Source organism: Trichosurus vulpecula, chromosome 5 (genome assembly GCF_011100635.1).
Source record: "Trichosurus vulpecula isolate mTriVul1 chromosome 5, mTriVul1.pri, whole genome shotgun sequence".
In the NCBI taxonomy this organism is placed as follows: Eukaryota; Metazoa; Chordata; class Mammalia; order Diprotodontia; family Phalangeridae; genus Trichosurus; species Trichosurus vulpecula.
Window position 1 is genome coordinate 42,214,160 of NC_050577.1, and position 25,413 is coordinate 42,239,572.

Below are 25,413 nucleotides of genomic sequence, written 5' to 3' on the forward strand. Positions count from 1 at the left end.
TTGGGTCTGAATCGTGGATGGAAAATTCAGAAGCAATGACTTGGCCAGGGTGAATTAGGGGCAGGAGCAGATAAGAGGCCAGCGTTTGCCCTGACAACATACCACATTACTGGAAGTGGCATAGGGACTAGGGGTTCTGAAGAGCCATCCCTGGCCTAGACCAGACAGGGAAATGGCCCTCTGCAAAGCACTCCTCTAAAAGCACACTGCTTTGGCAAAAAGCTCCATCTGTATGCTTCCCAGAAGCTCAGGAGGGATCCTGCCTCTCTCGACGCTGCCAACACCTTCGTAGGGCACTCCCGACCTCCTAGGGAATACTGTGCCAGGGGGTGATGCAGCAGATTTCCAGCTCCAGCATCTTCTTTGACCAAATGGCTTTTTCTTACCCATGCAGACCAAGGAATTCTCAGCTGAAACCAACTGCCACTGAGGGTAGAGACAGACAATCCATTTGCCAGTCCAAAATGTAGTAGCCATTGGATCCTGGGAATGTCACAAGTTATGCATAGAGTCTGATTGCATTAGAAACCTACAAAAATCACACTATTCCTCTGATAGTCTTCTCTGGGGAGAGCTTTCCTAACCCATAGAAAGCTTTCTTTATAGGCTTGGTTTGTCATGATGAAAATGGCGGTCCTAACTCTGAGGGAAGAAGCAGGTCCCCAAACATGCCCTGCCAAGGGACAGGGTGTGAATGAGAAAATTCCTTGGGGAGCTGGTTATATGGTAGTAAGTGGAGTCAGGGAGAGGATGGTACAAGAGAAAATTAGGACAGGTAAGGCCCCAGTGTGCCAGCAGGTGGCTAAGAAGTCAGATCTGGGATACAGGGCACTGGCCATCCAAGCTGCTTTTCCCATGTACTATTCAGCTTTAAGACCATGATCACCACCTTGGGTAGGGCCGAGGGAATAAACAGCTGCCACTATGCCTGATCCTCTCCCCTCATAGCCACACTCCCTGATTCCAGCTACCTGTCATTCCCTTGAGCACTGGGTACCAAAAGCCCAGGCCTGCTGCAGCCTATTAGAATGATGGCTACATTCTCTGGATACATAGAAGCTTGTTTCTGTTATATAGACCATCAGAAGAAAGTAGGAAGGGGAGAGGGGAGGGAGAAGGATAGTCATATGTCCAGGAATATAAAACAAGACATCAGCAAAACTTTGGTTTTTCCGAAGACAGGAAGAAAAGTAGGAATGAGGACAGCAGTATGGCTTAACTTCTCTTCATTATCAATACACAACTTCCCTCCCCATAGGGAAGTGATTGAAATCTGTCCTTTACACACAACCAAGCAGACGTCCCTCCATTAGGTCCAGTGCTGCCACAGAGGTGCAGGGTGACAGCATCCATGAGGTTTCCCTTTCTGCTCCCAGGGTTTTTCAAACATCATCCATGAAGCCCAAGGCAGAGCTGGTATGTTGAGGACTCCACCCCAATCTCCATCACCTTCCTTTCTACATTTCAGTTGTTTGAACTCAGAAAGATCAAGGACCAATGACGAAGCATGCTACCCACCTCCTGACAGAGAGGGGATGGCATCAAGGTGCAGAAGGAGGCCCCTATTTTCAGAGACAGTCCATGCAGGATTTTTTTCCTTGACTATGCATTTTTGTTGTAAGACTTTCAGTTGAGGGTGGGGTGGGGGTAGAGATAGAATAGCCACACATTTAAAAAAAAAAAAGAGGGTCATTGAAACCCTTTTTAAAGGCACCTAAAAGAGTAGAAGAAAGACTAAAAAGAATCACAGAAGCAAGACAGCTTTCAGAGCTACGAGTTCAATTCAGTAGATATTTTTAAAGGAAAGTAAACTGTACATAATAGACACCCACAGTTCCATGTACAGTCCTCCTTTTTCTGTTCATCTGTATGTATAGAAATGCCCATTTTATTTAGTGTTAAGTTCAGAGTAAAAATCATTTTTAAGATTTTTAATTGTTCTCCTTTCCTCCCTCCCAAGGTGTTCTCTTGATCTTGGCACTGACAGAGGAGCTGGTATTTGCCACCCAGGAACCGTCTCCCAGGGAGTCAGTTGGGAGACTCCAGATGGACACTCCCCCTGCTGTTATGGAGACAGTGCCCCCCAGCTCCACCACTGTGGTGGTGACAACTCCCCAGACCGATGGACGCCCCCTGACAGATGCTGCCCCGACTGCTGAGGCAAAGAAACCCCCCCATTCCAAGAAACCCTCCCTAACAAACACCACTCCTGCTACCGTGGTGACAGCAACCCGCCGCCCGCCACGGCCACCAGGTTCTTCGAGGAAGGCTGCCCGCCCTTTCCCACCAGGCGGTGCTGGCCGGAAGGAGACTCACCGGGCACGCAACCAGAGTGCCCCTCATCTGGGACAGACTCGTCCTCTTGGGAAAATCTTTCAGATTTACAAAGGCAACTTCACAGAACCCACAGAGCCCAGTTCCCAGAGGGAGCCTCATTCCTCCACCCCCACCTCCAAAAATCCAATTTCTAATCACTCCTCTGATTCTCCACGGCCCCAGGTCATGGCTGCTACCACAGAGCCTGGTGGTGGAGTGTGGGCACCATCTATGGACAAAATGAAAGGCCTCAAGCAGGCAGAACAAGAGAGCAGCCCCTCCCAAAGCAGCCCCGGAAGGGAGCCTAATGCCACAGTCACGGCCACCGAGCCCCCCACTGACCCAGAAACCACAACAGTGCCTTCTCAGTCCCTGCACAGTGACCTGTCACAGGATGTCCCAAGACTCAGTGACTCCTGGCTTGCCCTGACCCCAGGAACCAGCGTACCTTTGTTTGCCAACCCTGGAGTCTCCACAGCCCCAGGGGGCCCCATCCAGGCTGCCTTTAACGTCAGTGTTTCATCCCCGGTGGTGGGGAGCCCTCAGGGAGCTACTTCGACAACCCAGCAGGCCCTGGCCAGCCCTGATCTGCATCCCAGCAGCACCCTCTCTACCAGGAGCCCTAAACTACTGTTGAGTACCCTCGCCTCCAAAAGCCCCGACCTGGTGTCCAGCAGCGCTCTTCCTACCAGGAGCCCCAAGCTACTGTCCAGCACCCTCTCCTCCAGAAACCCCAATCCACCGTCCAGTAGCACTGTCTCTGCTCAGAGCCCAACCCTGCTCCCCACCAAGGGCATCACTCTGCTCCCCAGCAGCAGCCTCCCCGCCAAGACCCCAACCCTGATCTCCAATGGTACCCTTCCCCCCAAGAGCTCCACTTTGCTCCCCAAGAGCCCCAGCCTGCTCCCTGGGAGCAGCCTCCCCACCAAGAGCCCCACCCTGTTCTCCAGCAGCACCCTCCCCAACAAGAGCCCTACCCCACTCTCCAATGGTACCCTTCCCCCCAAGAGCCCTACTTTGCTACCCAAGAGCTCCACCCTGCTCCCCAGGAGCAGCCTCCCCCCCAAGAGCCCTACCCTACTCCCCAGCAGTAGCCTCCCTGCCAAGAGCCCTCCCCTGCTCCCCATTGGCACCCTCCCCACCAGGAGCCCCACTTTGCCCTCTAGCATCACCCTCCCTTCAAGGAGCCCCACTCTGCTCTCCAGTGGCACCCTCCCCCCCAGCAGCCCTACTTTGCTCTCCAACATCACCCTCCCCCCCAAGAGCCCTACCCTGCTCCCCAGTGGCACCCTCCCCACCAGGAGCCCCACTTTGCTCTCTAGCACCACCCTCCCCCCCAAGAGCCCTACCCTGCTCCCCAGTAGCACCCTCCCCACCAGGAGCCCCACTTTGCTCTCTAGCATCACCCTCCCCGCCAAGAGCCCTACCCTGCTCCCCAGTGGTACCTTCCCTCCCAGGAGCCCCACTTTGCTCTCTGGCATCACCCTTCCCCCAAGGAGCCCCACTCTGCACCCCAGCAGCACCCTTCCCCCCAATAACCCCACCCTGCTCTCCAGGAGTCCCCTCCCACCCAGGAGCCCCACCCTGCTCTCCAGCATCACCCTTCCCCCCAGGAGCCCCACCCCATTCTCCAGCAGTGCCCTTCCTACTGCTGAGGGGCACGTGATCACACCCACCATTGCCAGCAGAGTACCCAGCCCCCTGTCTACGGTGGGCTCTACTGCTACGGGGAATTTCCTCAACAGACTGGTCCCTGCAGGAACCTGGAAACCTGGCATGCCGGGGAACATCTCCCATGTCACCGAGGGGGACAAGCCCCAGCACAGAACCACCATCTGCCTGAGCAAGATGGACATTGTCTGGGTGATTCTGGCCATCAGTGTGCCCATCTCCTCCTGCTGTAAGTGGAGCTGCCTTTCTCCTCCCTCTTCCCCTCCCCTGCCTGCTCCCTCCATTCCTTTCTTCCCTGTACCCTCCATGATCCCAACCTACAATTGGACCCAAACAGCCCTCACAAAGCAGGCTGTGCAAATTCCTGGCCTCTAGACAGTCATAGCTAGGACAGCTAGGTGGCACCATAGTGCAAGGAGCTCCAGGCCTGAAGCCAGCAAGACTCATCTTCATGAGTTCAAATCCGGCCTCAGACACTTACTAGCTGTGTGACTCTGGGCAAGTCACTTAACCCCGTTTGCCTCAGTTTCCTCATCTGTAAAGTCAGCTGAAAAAAGAAATGGCAAAACCACTCCAGTATCTTTACCAAGAAAACCCCAAATGGGGCCAGGAAGACTCAGTCATGACTGAAATGACTCCACAGCCACCACACAGACCATGACAGGGGGAGCAGATTACTACTGCTCCACCTCCTTATTCTCCAGATAGGCTGCTCCCTCACAATCCAGCCTGGTGGCAGTGGCCCATGAAATATCCCATTCTGGTTTGGGACAGCTCCAGCTGGCAGACACTGAGCTCAAACCTGCCACTCTAACTCCTTCACCCTGGCTTCTTGGTCCTCCTTCTACTCTCTGGAGCTACGTGGTTTTCAGGCCAACTCTTATCCACATGACAGTCCTTCCACTGTTTGAAGGCAGCCACTTCATCCCTTCCCACCCACCCAAATAGTCTTTTCTTCAAGGTTAAATACCCCTTGATCATTTCTCATGCCCTGATTTCCACTCTTTTCCTCCAACCAAACTCGGGTTTATTATTGGCCTCTCAAGTGAGGTGCCAAGAAGAGAAAGGTTCTAGGAATATGGAGACAAAGTGGAGGCAAGTCCTGCCCTCATGGAGTTTACCAAAGCTTACAGGAAGGAGGGGAGGGACTAACACCTAGAGAATTAGGAAACACCTGGAAGCAGGTGGTGCTTGAGCTGAGCCTTGTAGAGGGCTGAGGATCTCAAGGGGGCCGGGGTGGGGAAGGAGAGCCCTCCAGGTGTGGGGAAGGAACCAGTCATGGTACCTGAGGTTTCCATTAGGGTCAGTTTTTTTTCTCAGCCAGATGGCATTGTGCAGCTTCGCATCAGACATGAGGGAAGTTGGGAAAGATTTTTTTCCAGATTTCTTTCAGAAGAATAGCCACGCTTTTAAAAATAATCAGGCTGCTAAGTTTTGTCCAGTTTTTAAAACCCGATGCTTCATAAGCCTTTGTTTATTCGGTGCTGGGGCTCCCAGGCCAGTGAAATGGTTGTTGCTGTGCTAGAGGGAGAAGTGTGCTGGATTTGGACTCAGCGGGCTTGGGTTCAAATCTGCTCCCTTCCCCTCCAGGTGACCTTGACAAAAGCATTTCCCCTCTGTCAGGCCTCAGCTTCCTCATCTGTCCTATGAGGAGTTTGGAAAATGATTTCAAAGGGTCCTTCCAGGTCTAAATCCCATGATTAAGCCCAATGAGGCTTCACTGAGATAGCCAGAATTAGGAGGTGTCCTTTGCAATGTCCAGGAAGCCTAGAAGCAGGGCAGCTGGGTGGCGCAGTGAGTAGAGCACCAGCCCTGGAGTCAGGAGGACCTGAGTTCAAATCCGAACTCAGACACTTACTAGCTGTGTGACCTTGGCCAAGTCACTTAACCCTAATTGCCCTGCCTACCCCCCCTCCAAAAAAAGAAAAAGTCTAGAAACGGACAATTGTTAATAAGAAGAAAAAGAATGTCTCAGGTGTGTAGGACTTTCAGGACTTTCTTTTGACCCTTAAACCAGTCCTGAAAGTAAGCAGGGCAGGGGCTGATAGATGAAGAAGAGACAGAAGGTCTGAACCTAAACCCTGTCCACATGGGGGACTCGCCTCTGCTCCTAAATGTCTTCCCTTACACCACAATGCCCCTTCTTGGTTCCACCATCATCGCCATCACTGTGTGGGATGTTAAAATAATAACAGTAGTGGTGTTAATAACAGCAGTAATGGGGGCATTGTTAGACTGTCACCACCACTGGCCCTGAATCCCTCGCTTCATTGGAAGGCCAGGTGAGGCAGCTGGGCGCACTGGAGCAGGCCCCTTGGAGGAGAGGAAGATATGGGTCTGGGTGGGCTTGCTCACTTTTTACTCTCTTTGTAGAATGGTAGATCTTTAAAGGGAAGGGCTATTTCATCTTCATCTTTTAACCCTTCCCTCCCACCCTAGTGCCTAGTACAGTGTCTGGCACATAATAAGGGTGTACTCAGCCAATGTGCATTGATTGATTGGAGAGACTAGCCAGCTAAAATGGCAGCCGTCCAACCTGACAGTGGAGTGCAGGGGTCCTCCTCCAGTTCTGAACTAAGCGATGGCTGGAGGACACCCGTTTATAACAGTCCTGGATTGCTTTGTTTCTAGAACCTTATTCGGTGGCTCTCGGTGACACCCATTTTCAGACACGCTCACCCTAAACTCTTGACTGAGCAGCAGGTGTGGTGGAGTCTGCTGCCACCCTCAGGACAGATGCTGCTCACAGCTGATTCTCCAGCCTTTGAGCCCAGGGTCTGGTTCCCCAGGTGCTCTCCCTGTGCACAGGCAGATCTTGGATCAGAAAAGCAGGTCCAGTGCCCTACTGTAGGAAGATGGCCAGGCCCCTCTGCCTGCCTCTACCTCCCCATGGGTGATCCCAGGGAATGGAGCTATTCCTAAGAAAGACTCGCTCTTTGGGAGAAGCTTCTCATGGGAAAGGTGGGTTAGCCGCTTGAGAGAACAGAAGCTCCCCAGTTTGCCTGGGAGAAGATTCCTCTCCCTCTGAGAGGAATTACACATACTCGGTACACTTAGAGATACTCATTATCCACCTGAGATAAAAAAAAAAAACAAAATAGGAATATAGATATGGACCAGAGCTGTGACATCAGTGGTGTAAGGAGCAACCTTGACCCATGTAGGTCAGCACCTTCCTGAAACATGTAATCTTAGCTAGAGCAGCTAGGTGGCACAGTGGATAGAACACTGGCCCTGGAATCAGGAGGACCTGAGTTCAAATTTGGCCTCGGACGCTTACTAGTTGTGTGACCCTGGGCAAGTCGCTTAACCCCAATTCTTTACACATACCCCCCCAAAAAAAAGCCACATAATCTTAGCTGCCTGTATACATGTAAATAAGGATGTGTCAGATGGGATTTGAATTCAGGTCTTCCTGGCTCTGAGGCCAACTCTCTTTCTACTCCACCACACTCTCTGGTATACCCACTCCCCTCAAAAATTCTAGGTTAGAAATTCTGGCCCAGTCAAAAGCTTGGGGTAGGAACTGGGCAGGATGAGACAGCCACCTCGGGAAGGCTGTGCCCTGAGGACCAGTCCATTTGGGCCCTGCTACCTAGGAAACAGAAAAGAGAAGATGGGGAGGACAAGAAGAGGGGACCACAACAAGAGACAGGGTATTAATGAAAAGCTCTCTGGACTGAGAGACAGGAAAACTGGATTCAGGATTCATTAGCCTCTCATCCTAGCCAAATCTCCCTACTTCCTTTGCCATTGTCCAGTACTCCTTATTATATGGCTAGTTGCCTCAGACAGCCTGAAAGACCAAGGTCTCCCACTCCATCCCAGGCCATCGCCAGTGGTCTTGGCTTTTGTCCTGCTGCTGGACTTTGAAGACTATGGAGGAGGGAGTGAGGTTGATGACTGCCTCACTTAAATGCAACTCACATGCCAATCAAGACATCCACCGGTGATGTCCTGGGTTCTCTTCAAGAATGAAGGATGAACAACTCTATTATTATAATGGACCTGTGATCTCAGAGATATGGGTACTCCAACAATGCAGACAGCAGGCCATCCATTCTTTTCTCTAGGAAAAGACATTAGTAATACTTTTCCCCTGACCTTTATTCATTTCATTCCTTCATTGGGTGGGTTCGAGGTACTCTGGGGGAGATATAAACCTGAAAACATCGTGGTCCCTGCCATCAGGAAGCTTACAGTCTAACATGGCCAAGATGACCTAGGGAAGAAACGACAAAGAAATTTAACACCAGGCAGAGTGTGACAGCTCCATGAGAGGGTGAGTTACTACCATCTGATGAATCATGAAAACTTTCATGGAGGAGGTAGAATTTAAGGCTGGTTCTTGAAAAATGGGTAAGATTTCATCAGGTAGAGATAGGTAAAGAGGGCCTTACAAGCAGAGGGAACAGCGTGAATAGAGGCATGGAGGCAGAAGAGCAAAGGATATATTTAGGAAATAGCAAGCAGCGCAGTTCGACTGTATCCAGAGGTATTCTGGTAAATGTTTAATAACCGGCTCTCCAGAGGGGAAAGTGAATTTATGACACATTCTTGGGCTTAGCGTTCATTATTAATACTGTCTCTGTCACTTTCTTATGTCTACGCTAGATAATCAATAAAACAATAAATCACGCCCTGATTTTGCCAGTTTCCAAGGTGTAATGCTCACATTGAAAATTTAACATTTGGCTCTTACGAGCTGCTTAAAAGCTGGCTCCAGCGTACCCCTGGCTGTATCATAGAGCGTACGTAGCTACATGGCCCAGTGGAAAGAGTGCTGAGCCTGGTGTCAGGAAGATGGACTCACATCTGGCCTCAGATACTTACTAGCTGTGTGACCTTGTGCAAGTCACTTAACCCTATTTGCCTCGGTTTCCTCTTCTGGAGAAGGAAATGGCAAACCACTCCAGTATCTTTGCCAAGCAAACCCCAAATAGAGTCATGAAGAGTCAGGCACAACTAAAGTGACTGAACAACAGAGAGAGCAATGGAAAATAAGGCTGGAAAGATCAGTTTGGACCAGATTATAGTGGGACTTGAACACTGTGTTGGTAAACAAAATGGGCTCTTAGCATTTAGTTCAAGTGTTTAGCCCTTGAAGAGTTTGGCCTTTGTTTCCTTGATTAGATTTGGGAGTCCTTGGTGACCTCCTTGCCTCAGGGGAGGGCCTAGTTTACATGGGTTTGAGTGGCATGTTTGGGACATCAGAGGCTCTTAGACCACTGGGTTTAAGTCGCCTCTTTGTGACGATTTTAGGTCACGTGGGTGAGTTGCATGTGTGACTCACCCTGGACCCTGAAAAAGATATAAAACCAGGGGTTGGCTTTCTCTTCTTTGGAGCTCTTACCCACAGCAGCGGTGGTGCGTGTGACTCTGGGCCAGCCCACGTTATGAGCTCCCAGGCTGAACCTAGATGTTGGTAACTATGAATCCGTATTTGGTCTGTCTGTTGATGTTTGTAATTTGTTTGTAATTTGCTCTGAAGTTCAGTGTGCTGGTCTTTTCCCCTGAACTAAGTGAATGATATTTGTATGCTGAATTAAAGTAAGCTTGTCAACCCCTTAATATAGCTTTCCTTAGTTAAGCAGATCAAAAGAATCTGTGCTTTTGCAGCATGCTGGTAGCGTTCTTGTTGTTGGGCTTGGGTTTGTCTTACACCCCCACAACAGCTGCTAGCTGGATTGTTGAAACAAACACCGAATAAAAGGAGCTTTGACTTGATTCATTAGGTGATGGAGAGTCGTTGAAGGCGGTTGTTTTTTTTTTTTTTTTGACTAGACAAGAGTCTAAACCTGTGATTTCACTGGCATAGGAGCTTCTGGTGAGGAGTTGGCACCAACTCTGCCCTTTGAACATTGCCTAGAATGCTGGGAGGATGAATAACATTTTTGGAGTCACATGTCTAATATACTAAAGAGGCAGGATTTGAACTTGGCTCTTTCTGGCTCCAAGGTCGCTCTCCATCAGTTACACCCAAACTGACTCTTCTTGAGCTGGAGAACAACAAAATAAGAGCCATGCTGTAGGGATATTCATCTGAAAGTGGTGCGAAGGGTGGACTGGAAACAGAGAGAGACATGTTAAGAGATTAAGGAGGATTCTGTCATACTAGTTGAGGTTTGAAGTACTATGATCTGAATAATAATAATGGCAGCAGGGGAAGTGAAAGGAAGAGTTGTTTGAGCTGAGAGCTTGGGCTGGGTTTTGGTTTTGGTTTTGGTTTTTGGATTTTTGTTTTATTTGTTTGTTTGGGGTTTTGTTTTGTTTTTTGGCTTTCATTTATATCCCTGGTGCTAGCACAGCACCTGGTACATTTTTGTTGTTCAGTCGCTTTGAGTCATGCCCAACTCTTCGTGACTCCATTTGGGATTTTCTTGGCAAAGATACTGGAGTGGTTTGCCTGGTACACAGTAGGCGCTTAATAAATGCTCATTGACCTGACTTGACTTCATGAGGTGTAATCAGTCTTAAGAGTCAGAAGACTTGAGATGAGTCTCAGCTCTGATGTTAATTAGTAGGAAAGTCACCTACCCACTGAATCTTAGTCTCTTCACCCCTAAAATGAGGGTCATAACACTTGTATTTTCTACATGCCCTGGAGGTTATTGTGAAAGAGCTTTGTAAATCTTTTTGTTTGTTTGTTTTTGTGGGGGGCGGTGGGGGGGGGGAAGGAAGGGCAATTGGAGTTAAGTGACTTGCCCAAGGTCACACAGCTAGTAACTGTCCAGTGTCTGAGGTCGGATTTGAACTCAGGTCCTCCTGATTCCAAGGCCAGTGCCCTATTCACTGCATCACCTAGCTGCCCCAGAGCTTTGTAAATCAGCCCCCAGTTTCCTCATCAATAAAACGAAAGCATCAGCAGAGATGACCTTTCACCTCTAAATCAGTGGTTTTATGAATTATGAGTTATTATTCTTCTGCATCTCATATCATATGAGCTAATATTATTATCATCATCACTGAGAGCCGTATGGACATAAATTAAATAATAAGAAATAGTTACCGATAATAAACAGCAGCCGGGTAGACCAGCGGGTCGAGTGTTCAGCCTGGAGTCAGGAAGAATCCAATCTATCCCTGGATATTTACTAGCAATGTGACCGTGGACATTGAGGTCTGCCTTGGTTTCCCCATCTGTAAACTGAAGATAACAGTAGCACCACCTCCTAGGATTGAGGATCAAATGAGCTAACGTTGATAGAGCACTTTGCAAACCTTTGTAATTATTAGTATTGATCATATGGCTTGAAAGTTCACAGAGCACTTTACATGCATTATGTCCTGTGAGACAGAAAATGCAAGTGTTAATTAGCCCCATTTTAAAGATGAGAAAACTGAGGCTTGGGGCGATTAAGAGATTTGCCCACATCCTGTAAATGGCAAAGACCTCGCTAGGTCTTCTATCCCCAAAGCTGGTGCTTTTTCCATCCTGCATCTGGGACCCTTGGCTGGGAATCAGGAAACCTGGGTCTGCTTCCAGTTGGGTCACAGTGGTGTGTGACCTAGGATAGGTCTCCTAGCCTCACCTCTCTGGGCCTGAATATCCACCTCTGCAAGTTGAAGGGGTCAGTGCTAAGGTTCTGGATTTTTTTTTCTGAAGAAGGGGGGTCTATGGAATATAGATCCCACCCCTTGCCTCCTGCCTTTAAGTAAGATGGAAACTGCACATTTGTTCGTTAATGGGCTTTCTGCCATGATGAAGATCGTTGTTCTGTCGGAGCATTAGCTGGAACAGGAAATGGGACCTGGGTAAATAGATAGTTTGTTTGCCATAACACCTGAAATACCTCTGACACCCCTTTCCTTGTTTCCCTCTCTCCCAGGCTGTAATTCTAATAAATAATTTTAGCTGGAGCTGAGGAAAGGACTCTTTTTTCCCCATTTTCCAAATATCTCCTCTAACTTTCTGTTTATGATTTGTGCTTTGCCAGCCCAAACTGCCTGAACTACTTAGCCATAACAGGGGTCCTTGGCATCTCTGCAGGCTCAGGGTTGAGAAGAAGCCATGTGGACTTCTGAAGCATCCTAGGGAAAAAAAAGAATTAGAGGAGGGATAAAAAAATTAGAGGCATTTTGATCAAAATCAAAGCAGATCAGAATAGAGGGGAGCCTGCCCTGAGAAATACTGCTGCAGGAAGGCATGGTAAAGAAGCATGGTCTCTCCTCATTCATTCATTCATTCATCGAACACTTATTAAGCACCTTCTCTATGCCAAGCCCTGTGCTATGTTCTGGGGATATGAATACAAAAAAATGAAACAGTCCCTGCCCTCAAGGAGCTTATATTCTATTGGGAGGGAATAATATAAATACAGATGAGTAAATACAAAATCAATACAAGCCAGGGTTGGGGAAGGGGGATCAAGAAAGGCCTCAAATGAGAATTAGTACTTAAACTGAGCCTTGAATGAAACTAGGGATTCTAAGCAATGGACGTGAGGCTCATAGATTTCTAACCAGAAAGGATGGGGACAGCTAGGTGGTGCAGTGGATAGAGCACCAGCCCAGGAACCAGGAGGACCTGAGTTTAATTCTGACCTCAGACACTTCCTAGCTGTGTGACTCTGGGCAAGTCACTTCTCCCAAATTGCCTCAAAAAAAAAAAAAAAAAGAATTGCAAGGGATGTTCAAAGTGATTTCTTTGTTTTACAGTTGAGGAAACAGACCCAGACTTGCCCAATCTTACACAGTTAATAAGTAGCAGAACCAGAATTCGAACCCAGGCCCTCTGACTCCAACTCCAGCACTATTTTTCACATGCTTTAAAGTCTTTTTGATACAAATTATCCGAACTGCCTTTTCCTCCTCCTCCCTTTACCCAGCCAACAACTACCCATCCAGCTATTTGACTTGAAACAGTTCAGGACCTTGACTAGTCACTCCAGTTTGCTACAGCTTAGTGAATGCCCTAGGTACATTACTTCCTGAGTCTGTCTACCCTAAGTGTCCAGCTGTTCCCTATCCACAAATCCCTAGAGAAATCTTGGGCAGGACTTTGAAGAACTCATCAGGACTTCTTGTGGGTCCCTAGGATCTCATTTCCTCCTAAGCATCTCCCAGATCTCTTGAAGCAGCTTGGACTCCAGGTTCTTGCCAGTGTCGTTTGGACTAAGGTGGTTCAATCTCCAGGATTATTCTGTTCCAAACCTGCACCTAGGGAAGATCGAGGGCAGGGATGTAAATTAGAATGTGACCAACATGAACCTGTTGATTCAGCAAGTATTTTGGATCATCTTTCCAGCCCAGCTCACCAAAGGTACAACATGGCCTGTACTGAGTTTCCCCAATAGACCTAAATAAGATTTGTTGGGGGGACCATGAAAGGCCTGTTCTGAAAAACCACAGGTGGACCTTTTCCTTCAGCAGCCACAAGCCATTTATTTCCAATCGTAATAGCCTGGTTGCACACCCATCTCTGTCCCAGGCAATTGGCACTACATCATGATGGCTGGATGAGTCTTGGTTAATTAGTATTGGTGAATGATGATGTCCTGGGATATGCTTAGGGTGCTAACTACTAGGCAGGATCATCTCTGTTGGACTTAGGCTGGAGGTGTTCATCATCACTTAGGCATATGTACAAGGACTCCAGAGGCCTTTCCACCAGGATCATCATGGAGCCACAGAGTTGGAAGGGGCTTTACGGGCCATAAAGTCTAACTTCCTCATCTTACAAATAAGGAAACTGAAGCTGAGGCAGGTAAAGTGACTTGCCCAGGGTCACACAGCTAGTATTTAAGGCAGGATTTTAACTCGGGTCTTCCTGACTCCAAGTGCAGTGCTCCGTATACTATGGTACCACTTAGCTTCCCCTAAATGAGCTCTACCAAGAGTGATAAGATTCTTGCTTTCTGTCTCTCTCTGTCTCTCTACAGCGGTCTTGCTAACAGTGTGTTGCATGAGGAGGAAGAAGAAAACATCAAACCCAGAAAACAACCTGAGTTATTGGAACAATGCTATCACCATGGACTACTTCAACAGGCATGCTGTGGAGCTACCCAGGGAGATCCAGTCCCTGGAAACTTCTGAGGTACTGGGTCCATTTGGGGGAATGGTAGCACAGGGCTCATCTTGAGAGTGACTCTGGGCCCTTCTCCAAGGCTGCATCACAGCATGGAAGTGAAGGACCTTGAGTCTCAAAGGCCAGGCCAGCTATGTAAGCAAGTGTTAGTCATCCAGTTCAAACAAGGTTTTGAGTCACATGGTCAGACATGGACAACATGTCGGCTCTTTTTTTCCTTGATTAAACTGCATTGTTACAAGAGAGAATGCTATAGAAGGAAGGCGGTAAGTGTGAATCATTAGGAAGTAATAGCAAGATTTCTTTGTAAAACATTAAAACAGATAAGGGTGCTGTGGCCAGAAAGGAAGGAAAGAAAAAGGAGGGAGGGAGGGAGAAAGAAAGATAAAAGAAAAAAGGAAGAAAAGAGAGAAAGGAAGAGAAAGAAAAAGAATGAAAGAAGAAAGAGAAAGAAAAGAATGGAAAGTCTGTCAAGTAATGGGCTCACTGTCATTGGAGGGGCAGCCTAGCCGAGTTCAGAACAGCTTTTCACCAGAGTTGGCCATTTGGTGATGAAGTTTTTTGACCAAGGAACTCATAAAGAGAATACTAAAAAGAGAGGGTTTGCACCAAGCATTGGCAGAGGGAGCATCCATGCCGGTGAAGTCTCACATCCTGAAAATATAGGCATACCTTGGAGATATTGTGGGTTCTATTCCAGACCACTGCAATAAAGTGAATATTGCAATAAAGTGAATCACAATTTTTTGGTTTCCCAGTGCATATAAAAGTTATGTTTACACTATACTATAAGCTATTAAATGTGCAATAGCATTATGTCTTTGAAAATGTACACACCTTAATTTAAAAATACTTTATTGATAAAAAAAAATGCTAACCATCATCTGAGCCTTCAGCAAGTTATAATCTCTGCTTGTGGAGGGTCTTGCCTCGATGTTGATGGCTGCTCACTGCTCAGGGTAGTGGTGGCTGAAGGTTAGGGTAGCTGGGTCAATTTCTTAACATAAGACAAGGAAGTTTACCACATGGATTGACCCTTTCACTTGAACGCTTAGAGGCTGTTGTAGGCTTACTAATTGGTCTAATATCAATATTTTAATGTCTCAGGGTATAGGGAGGCCAGAGGAAAGAAAGAGGAGCAGTCAGAACACACTCAACATTTATCAATTAAGTTCACTGTCTTACATGGGCATGGTACATGGCACCCCAAAATAATTACAATAATAACATCAAAGATCACTGGTCCCAGATTACCATAACAGATATAATAATTATTATGAAAAAGTTTGAGATATTGTGAGAATTACCAAAGTATGACACAGAGAAATGATGTGAGCGCATGTAGTTGGAAAAATGGTGCCAGTAGACCTACTCAATGCAAGGTTGCTACAAACCACAAAAAAGAAACCACAGTATCTGCAAAGTGCAATAAAATGAGGTACGCCTCTATTGAAATCTGGGGATCAGAGGAAAAAGGGTCACTAGGAGGGATCTCAAGAGATCATTGGGTTCAGTTCTGTCAGGTCTCTGGAGGGGTCATAACCAAGCCTTGAAAACCCTACTTAATAGATGTGTTTCACTGCAAAATTGTGGCCACAGAACCCATGAAATGAGTAGGCGAATTATTGGCAGAGGCCTGATGGAATCATCCATGTGCTTCTGACTACACCAGTGAAGGAAGAAGCAGCAGAAAGGGCTAGCTATCCTGGATCTGGATAAGGGATGACTTCCCAAAAGTACTTCCACAGATCTATGCCCTACCTCTAAGCAGGCCTATATTTTTTCTAAAACATATTAAAAATCGTATGTAATTCTATGTAAAAATATCCAATGTCTAAAAAAATTTGAGTGAAATTACCATGTGCTTTTAAAAGGGCTTTTGGCCCTTTTTGGCCCTTAATGTGGTGCTTTTTGGCCACATTAAGAGAGGCGCAGCATCCAGGACTAGGCATGATGGTACTGCTCTCCTCTGCCCTGAGCAGACCATGTCTGAAGTCTTGGGTTCCCTCCTGGCCACCACATTTTAGGAAGGCCTTTGATCAGCTGGAACAGGGCAAAAGGAGCCAAGACAGTAAAGATTCTTGAGTTCATGCTGTATGAGCACTGGAGATGGTTAGCCCCAGGGAAGAGAAGACAAGGAGAAGGTGACAAAGTTGAAGGTGTGCTTTCAACTATTTGAAGGGTTGGGAAGGGAAAAAAAAAGAATTTCTCTTATTCTGCTTCGTCTCAGAGGACCAAACTAAAAGAAATGGGTCATTCAGTTAGTCAATAAATGTGAATTAAGCACCAACTGTGTTAATTAAGCCAGGCACAGTGCTGAGCATTGTGGATACAAAGAAAGGCCAAAGATAGTTCTTGCTCTCAAAGACCTCACAGTCAGATGGGGGAGACAACATGCGAGCAAATGAACAACATACAAGATAAATTGGAAATATTCAATAGGATGAAGGCATTAAAATCGGGTAGAGTGTCAACTAGGAAGAACTCATGGCACAGGATCCTCCAAAGCCCTCAGCTTGTACAGACTAGATCCAATCTCAGGATGACCCTAGAAAGGTACCTTTTCTTAACTCACTCTGCCTTCACCCAAGGTTTTACCTGGAAAATCTCCCAACATTTTCATGTCTAGGTTTTCAAAAATGGGGTAACAGGAGTGCCCAGTATCCTACAAGTGCTCTTTACAATGCCTATCAGGTATTGGGGAGCCTTCCAATCCCTGAGCTCCCAAAATGGGGAATTACTGACAACTCCCAAGGCAAGTCCTTTTCTCTTCTGGAAGGCTGAATTCCAGAATCACACTGCCTAGGAAATCATACCCCTCCCCACATCCCTACACAAGAAGTTGGAGTTCATGAACATTGTTCCTAAATTTCTTTCTCTAGCCAAGTGTGCAAGTCTGTGGCAGCTTATGCTACATTCTTCTCCAAGAACTCTATCCTGGCCCTGGCTGCTACCATCTCCTGGCCTGGAAAAGTCCACCACAGGCCACTGTGCTCTGACTTGTGTTTCAAAGGGGAACTAGCAGAAGGTGGCCAGAGATTTAAGGTCTAGGAACTCCCTTCTCAGGCCACCTAGACAAGAATATGATGCCTAGCAAGGACTTCTGCCATAAGTCACCATTAACTTTCCTTCCTTCCCATCCTCTCTACTCCAGAAGAAAGCTGCAGGGGAAGAAATGGGGAAAGGAATGAGCAGGCCTTTATAATTAGGGTGAAAGGACTGTTCCCTCTCACAAGAACCCATCTTCTCAAGAGTTCTAGGCACAGTATTCATCTTGGGGGCAGCCCAATCCTTGGACAGCAACCAGGACTCCATCCACTAAAAACTAACCAGAAGTCGTCTTTATCCACTTAACAAAATGCCAGTGGACATGCCCCTACTCCATGGGGGAAGTTATGCTTCTACATTCATACTCTATAAAGGGAAAGGCATGCTCATGAAGCTGATCAGGGAGAAATTATCCAGTCAGCTCCTCTCCAAAGACAAATTAAGGCTTGATGGAAGGAGAAACTTCCAAATCATTAGGGCTTAGCAAAAGTGGACTATATTACCTCTGTAAAGAGAAATATCCCCTCTCGCTGGTGATCTTTAAGCAAAGGCTGAATGACCTCTTGTCAGGTTCTGGTAAGGGTTGGACAGTGTGACCCCTGAGGGCTCACCCAGCTCTGTGATTCTGTGAGAATCCACAAAGTAGATGGACCACATGAGGATTACCATGAGCTGGACGCATACTCACACACGTGCACACATACATTTTGCTGGTCCAAAATATAGGCGGGTGATGGGTATAAAACCTGCCTCACCTCAAATGAGTGTTCTTTTTCAGTATAAACATATATTTCTTTCCTTTCAAAGAGCTCTCATTTTAAAGGTGCAGCCTACATTTAGGGGTGTTGCTTACAATTGCACCAATCTGGCACTTCAGCTTGTTTGTATCCAGATCCCCTTTGTACTCAGAATTATTCACTTACTCTTTCCCATTTAAGCTGCCAATTTTATGGCTTGCCAAAAGCCTCTCCAAAACAGATTTTTATAGTGGCATTTAAACCTGGTATCTTACTCTCCTGCTGTGTTGACGAACCTCCCATCTCGGCACGCTCAGCCCTCCACCAGAAGGGAGTGGAGAGAGGAGCTAATGGAGGAACGGACGTGGAAAATCAGACTGCCTGAAATATGCTTGGAATTTGGCCTCCTTTTCCTCTTTCCCTCCCTGGTTTCCTCCCTATGCAGTATGGTCTAGTGAATATCCACTTCACTCATGTCTTTCTAGTACTAACCCACTGACAAGCTTCCAAGTTCTAGATGGCTCCTTCCTATTTGGGGGGGAAGGGGGCACTCAGAAGGCAGGGAGGGGCAAAGCATATTCTTTATCTGGGTACTGTGGCTCCAGATGCGTCTTTCTCTAACTCCAAGACAAATCTTTGGGATAAGTTGATTTAATCTTTGAAAACAAATTATTTAATAAGCCCTCCTCCTTTCTGTCATTCATCTTTCTCTATCCTCTTTTCCCCCTTCACCTTTCCTTCACTCTCCATCCTTTTCTTCTCTCTCTGTCTCTTCTCTGCCCTCTCCTTTTCTCCTCTCTTCCCTTCCTTTTTCTCCACTCTCTCCTCTGTTTCTGTTTTCCTTCTACTCTTCTCCTTCCCTCCCTTCTGCCTTTCACTAATCCTCTGCCTCTCCTTTTCCACTTTCCTTTCTTTCCTTCTCACCTGACACTCCTTTCTGTCACACATATACCAAATGCACGTCCCCAGTTTGGCTTTAACGAGGAAGCACCATCGAGATTGGAGTTCTGCCTTTCACGTTATTGGTGCAACACCGTTAGTTCACCTGGAGAGGGACCATTTCATTTTTATCATTGTATCTTTCCCTCCCTCCAATACTGTGTACATAGTAGGCTGAATAAATGTTTGTTGAATTGTCAACTTCTAGCAGCGATGGCGACAATAATCACAAAGAACGCAAGTCTTTAGAATGTTCTTAAAATGTTACCTCCATATGAGGAAGCCCAGAAGCATCTCCCTCCCCACCACTATCATCTTATCCAAAGACCTACTGGTAGTTCCAGGGGTCTCTCTTGCCAGCCCATAGCTTATGTCAGAATTGAGACTGGCTATGACTTGTTAGTAAGTTTCCAGGGGTGGTTTTGAATCCAGAGCTTCCTGGCTCAAGTCTGGTGACCTCTGTTCGCTCTGCCCTGCTGCTATCTCTCTCATGCCCTTTCCTGTCATTTTTCCCCTAGGACCAGCTCTCCGAGCCTCGTTCTCCAGCCAACGGAGATTACAGAGGCAGTGGGATTGTACTCGTCAACCCCTTCTGTCAAGAAACACTGTTTGTAGGAAACGACCAAGTGTCTGAGATCTAGCCTGCACCAGCCCGCTCGCATTACAATTCTGTGCTTTCCGTCTCTAAATTATAAATACATATAGATATTATAAATATAACCTTTGTGTAACCCTGACTTAATGAGAAACATTTTCAGCTTTTTTTCCTAAGAATTGTCAACATCTTTTTTATAAGTGTGGTTGAAAAGAAAACTTTACAGAATGACCTGTGGCTTTATAAAATAAAGGTATTTCTAAGCAAAATGGTCATGCCAATTGCTTCTCTTGGTATCTCAGAGTTATGTGAGGGAAATTATTTTCACAAGACTCCCAAGTCAAGTAGGTTGCCTGACCTCCAGCCTGTGTCTGATTTATCCATACTCCTGATATGGTCAACAGCATTACCGTTGATATGGTCCATAGGGGTCAATCCCTTCTCGCCTGAACTTGTTCCCACATTTCCCAATGTTTCTCAAGTGCCCCAGAGAAGGAACCAAGGTCATTTGGGTGTTAGGGGTGACCAGATTCACAAAGCAAGGGGAGAAGGACCATAGGATCATAAAATTAAAGCTGAAATGGACCTTAGAAGTTATCAGTCCCAACTCTGTCACTTTACAAATGAGAAGACCGAGGCCCAAAGTGATGGAATGATTTTCTCAAGGTCCCATAAATAGTCAATGGCAGAGCTATCCAAAGAACCCAAGATCAATGACTACAAAATCCAATTCCCATCATACTAAACTGGGCTGCCTCCCAGTAACCACCTCTGAGATATTTCTCTAGGGCAGCTAGCTGTCCAAACTATTCTGTAACTTCAAAGTACCTTCCCTTTGCTATAAAGGAAAATTCCACCTAAGCTCTTGGAACTTGGTCAAGGAATTATAGTTATGGAAGTCCTAAATGGACCTCCTTCCAAGTCAATTCAGCTTATGAGAAACTCACAAGACACACACCAAGAGCTAGCATGCTATAATGAGAAAAAAAAAGAAAAGTGGATTTGGAGTCAAAAGACCTGGGTTCAAATCCTGTTTCTTCCACTTATGCCTGCAACTCTGGATAAATTATTTCATGTCTCTGGGACTCAGTTTCCCCATTCTAGAAAATAAAGGGTTTGCTGTAGTTGGTATTAGGAGCCCTTTCAGCCCTAAATCCTGTCACAATACCATATGCCATAGAACAGTATAATGGAAACGTTTCTGGTGGTCATAAAAACACTTTCTCTTTTAACTATTTCTCTCCCATTAGTAACTTAATTTTTAGATGGGAGGAAATTTGTGTTAGGGTTGCTGTCCAACCTTTTAAGAAGGGTAAGCCATTTGTCATGCCCAAAAGAACACTGAAGATAATAGCTAGTGATCAAATGTTTTGTAGGCTTTTTTTAAATTATGAAAAATTATTCGGGCGCGTGGCTACTCCTGCATTCCCCTGAAGCAAGCTACCTTCCTCCTGCCATCTTAAAAAGAATTAAATTTCCTTGGCAAATCATTTAGGAGAAAATGCCAAATAAATTCCTGCTACACACTTCAGAATGAGTCTCCACAAGCCCAAATCACCATCCCTCCTGGATTTTCCCAGGAATCCCAGACTCTTCTCCACCCAGAACCTCTGAGCGCTTTAGTCACCGTTGAGTGCCCACCCCCATCATTCTCCACCCACACAAGGATCAGGCAAATCAGTGACTCCGGAAGGACTCTTAAGGAGGGGTCACTTTTCTTTGCTTCGATAATTATCTGGATCCTTGGGAAAGGATATTTTGACTTTCTAATCAACAGTGGGGTGGGTGGATGGACTAGAGAGGTTTCTAAGGGTCCTTCCAAGGATTCTGTATCCCAGAAGACTTTGGGTTTAAATTAAGTGAGGCAAGATTACATTACAGAATTTCAATCCAGTGTTTATCATTTGATAAATGATTTTTAAATAGAATATATTTTGAATATGTGTTATTGCGATTTGATGGGGGAATCCAATAATCATTGTTTCATCTGCTTGTGTCATCGCATTAGGCTTTGTACCATGATTTTTTTTCTCTTTCCTCTCCCATTTCCTTTGAAGAAAAAGATGGCCCTCAATGTGTGTGTCTTCCCTGTTGTATGAGCTTACCTGTGTGAGTTATTTTGTCGTCTCTACTCTGAAGACTTTACCTTACCCACTAGGGGAACTGTGGCTTAGGGACCATTATTACCTGTCTCTGCTGTTGGGTTTTTTTTTTAACCTAAACATAGCATTTCTGTTATCCTACTGTGCTTAGTCTACCAATGTGTGTATATATAAAGATACATATGTAAAGTAAATCTATATATAATATATGTAATCAAAGATGCATATGTTATATATATATGAACGTATAACCTATTTTTCTTGATCTATAATATTCAGCTACTATGTATATACAAATAAATGTATTTTATTAGCCAGAGGCTTAAGTTCCTAACACCTTTTGCCTTTCTGTTTGTTTTTAAATAACTCATTAACTCATAAATTAACATCAGTGTCATGCCCATGTCCAATGGAATTGCCATGGGGGGTATTCCTGTTTGGGATAAAAAGTTAGGCTAGATGCCCTTTGAGGCCCCATCCCACTCTAAGAATCCATGGTTGCTGGGATTCAAATTGAGTTTTAAACTGGGTAGGACTTTGTGGGTGGGCTAAGCTTGTGTTATTAAGACTTGATCATTTGACAAAAATACAATGAGGCCTTAAGAAGTTTCAGCTACCTGCATTTCATTCCAAGTCTTCAAAGATGTTGGCGCCATTGAAAGTGTGTCATCCTTCCACTACAGGCATGAAAGGTTTCATGTGGGGTGATCTTTGGGAAAGAAAAGCACTGAGTTTATTTTCCTTGAGGGAGCAGGGGAGGTAAGCATCCAACAGTGGGTCAATTCTTAAGTAAATGAATCATGGGTGAATCATAACTAGATATGCCGAAGACTCCTTATGTAGTTCAGAATTCAGGAGAATCCAGGTCTATCTTGGAATACATCCAAGGTCAGGCCAGGTAGCAGAAATAGTTAAAGGATTTCACAACAATTCAGTTACATCTTGACCCTACAGCAGGATCCAGAGGGTGGCATCAAGTTGGTGATCTCAATCTGCCTAAGCTACTCAAAAAAGCTAGTCCCAAGACCTAATTTTTTGAGAAGATCTGACTCAAATCAATCAACAATCCTTTACTGAGATCTTACAGAACCAGGCATTGTGCTAGGTGCTAGAGATACAAAGACAAAAGCAAAACAGTCCCTGCCTTCAAGAAGTTTACATTCTAAGGGAGACACTGTGTGTGTGTGTGTTTGTGTGTGTGTGTGTGTGTGTGTGTGTGTGTGTGTGTGTGTGTAAAACAATAGAGTATTATTAGGATATAGTTAGGGTATAATGACAAAGTAATGAGGGGAGGGAGAGACAGCACTAACAGCTGGGGGTTGGGAAGGGTCAGGAAAAGATTCCTACAGAAGGTGACACTTAAGCTGACCTTTTCACAGAAAACTAGGAAATCTAAGGGGTAGCTAGGTGGTGCCATAGTGCATAGAACACTGGGCTGGGAATCAGGAAGACTCATCTTTCTGAGTTCAAATCTGGCCTCAAGCATTTGTTAGCTGTGTGACCCTGGGCAAGTCACTTAACTCAATTTTGTCATCTGGAAAAAGAACTGGAGAAGGAAATGGCAAACCACTCCAATATCTTTGCCAAGACAGGCTTTTAAGTTTAATTCGCATTATCAACATTTTTCTCCATCACTTTTAGTCTAAACAATCACCAAAACAATAAATCGAACCTGGATTTGTGGCATTTGCAGGTTTCTAAGGTATAAATGATAGGCTCTTCTGAGCTGGTAGGGGCTGGTTTCAGCATAAACCTGCATCCACCTCCTTGTCCTGAGACTTTAGATTTAGAGCTGGAGAGAACCTTAGATGCCATCAAGTTCAATTCCTTCATCTTGCATATGAGGAAACTGAGGCAAAGATATTGAACCACCTGCCCAGGGTCAGACAGCTAGTATGCTTGAGATAGAATTCAAACCTGGCTCTTCCTGATTGCAATTCTACCATGCCATAAGCCTCTATTTACCAGTACGTATAATGGGGCTAGTAATCGCCACCCTGCCTACCTCATCGAGTTTTGTGAGGATAAAATACATTCCCTGTGTGAGAATACCTTGTAAATAAGATAGCATTAACTGAATAGCAGAGTCTTAATAAGCAGCTTTGCTAAGTCCCACCTGCCCCAACCTCCTAGGCCTTTGGGGTATTAGAGGAAATGGGGGCAAGGGTGTGGCTTCTCAACAACCCTACTCTTTTCTGAAACAGTCCCAAGAAGATGTTTTGATGACCCAGATTTATGCCCTGGGGTGGCAGAGGCACCTTTTCTAAGCCAATGGTAGGTTGTCTCACAAAAAAAAATAAATAAATAATGGTATAGGTGAGAAAGTAGGCAGGCGTATAGATTGCTGGTGGCAGATGCTTTCTCATTTTTCAATTCGTGGAACTGAGATTTTGCCGCCCCTCCCCCCACCGCCATGATTTTGGTGTCTTCCCTCCTTTGGATACCTTGAGAGTTGATCTTTCAATACTCTCAAAATTCCTTTTATGGATCTCCTGTATGTATCCTTGGATTTTTTCTAAGTACTTGGAGAAAAAACAAAACAATAACCTGCATCCTTATCATGGTGGTCCATGCACACAAAGTAGCCAAAAGTTCCTTCTCCTGCTACTCAGATAACACCTTCAGCACCATAGCCAGCGATTTGTCTACCCAGAGCAAGCAGCACCTTAATTCAGTTTAAGAGGAGGCAGTGCAACCTAGATGGGAGAATGCTGGGAGGTTCCCAGGGGAATAGAGTGGTAAGATCAGGCTAGGTTAGAAGCTTGCCAGGAACATGAGTCTTCTTGAGTTCAAATCTAGCCTTAGACACTTATTAGCTATGTGACCCTGGGTAAGTCACTGAACCCCGTTTGCCTCAGTTTCCTCATCTGTAAAATATGCTAGAGAAGGAAATGGCAAACCACTCTGCCAAGAAAACTCCCAAATAGGGCCACAGAGAGTCAGACATGACTCAAACAACTGAACAACAAAAACTGGGTTTGGTGTCAGAAGCCCTGGCTTTGAATCCAGATTCTGCTTATTTACAGCCTTTTTGACTTGCAGCATTGTCCAACACACAACTTCCTCACTTGTAAAATGAGAGACTGGTTGGACCGGAAGATCTCTGAGCTTCCTTCTAACTTCCAGCCTTAGGAAATTCAGAGCCATCTAGTTCAGCCTCTTCAATTTACAGATGAGTAAACTGAGGCCTGGGAAAGGAAGTGACTGGGACAAGGTGACGTGACCTAGCGGAAAGAGCACAGACTCTGTTTGGAGTCAGAAGAACTGGACTCAGATCCCAGCTCTTCCATTTACTGCCACTAGGACTTTGAAGAAGTAACAGCAGTTCTTTGGGACTCTGTTTCCTCATCTGTAAAAATGAGGGAGTGGGAAGAGATTGCCTCTGAGACCTCTTCCATCTCCAGATCTATGACCCAAAGTGTCAGAGGCAGGATTTTGAACTCAGCTCTTCTGACTCCAGAGCTAGGGTTCTTGCCACATCCAGATCTATGAACCTAGAACCTTAGATGTGAAAGGGCTTGGCACCGTCTACAAATGGAAAATGGCCCCATGTTTTTCCATCCAAACCCAAACCTAACCTGTGTGCTGTCTCTTCCCCTGCCCTCTCCCCAAAGCCAGGGGCCAGTTTCTGGAAAAATCAGGAGGCACTGAAGTCCTGACATGGCAGAGAATGAGTGAATGGACACAACCCAGCGCCTGGGGCAGGGCCTCATTGTCTGGCTGTGCAGAGGCCCAAGTCCCAGAAGCATCCCCTTTCAGCTGCCCTGAATGAGGAAGCCCGTGGAAGGCCCAGAACAATGGGGCCCGGGACTCTGATCTGACAACTTTCCAGAATGCCTCATGTCAGAGGCAACAAGATCAGAGGGGGTGGAGGCAGAGGGGCAGAAAACAAAGAAACAATACCCCCTCCAACAAACCATTGCCTCATCTGGGCCAGGGGATGAGAGAAGGGAGAGGCAGTGCCCAGCAGGCTCCAGT

At 46.1% G+C, this 25,413-nt stretch overlaps 1 protein-coding gene across 1 annotated transcript in view; it reads left to right on the top strand.

Annotated features, from left to right (window-relative positions):
- The window catches only part of TMEM108 (transmembrane protein 108), a 193,006-nt gene extending 173,508 nt beyond the window's left edge, over positions 1-19,498 (top strand). The window contains exons 2-4 of the mRNA XM_036760493.1: positions 1,961-4,216; positions 13,869-14,023; positions 19,257-19,498. Coding sequence (XP_036616388.1) covers positions 1,961-4,216; positions 13,869-14,023; positions 19,257-19,379 — 2,534 coding nt within the window. The 3' untranslated portion in view covers positions 19,380-19,498. The remainder of the gene's footprint in view (positions 1-1,960; positions 4,217-13,868; positions 14,024-19,256) is intronic.
- The last annotated feature ends 5,915 nt before the right edge of the window (positions 19,499-25,413 follow it).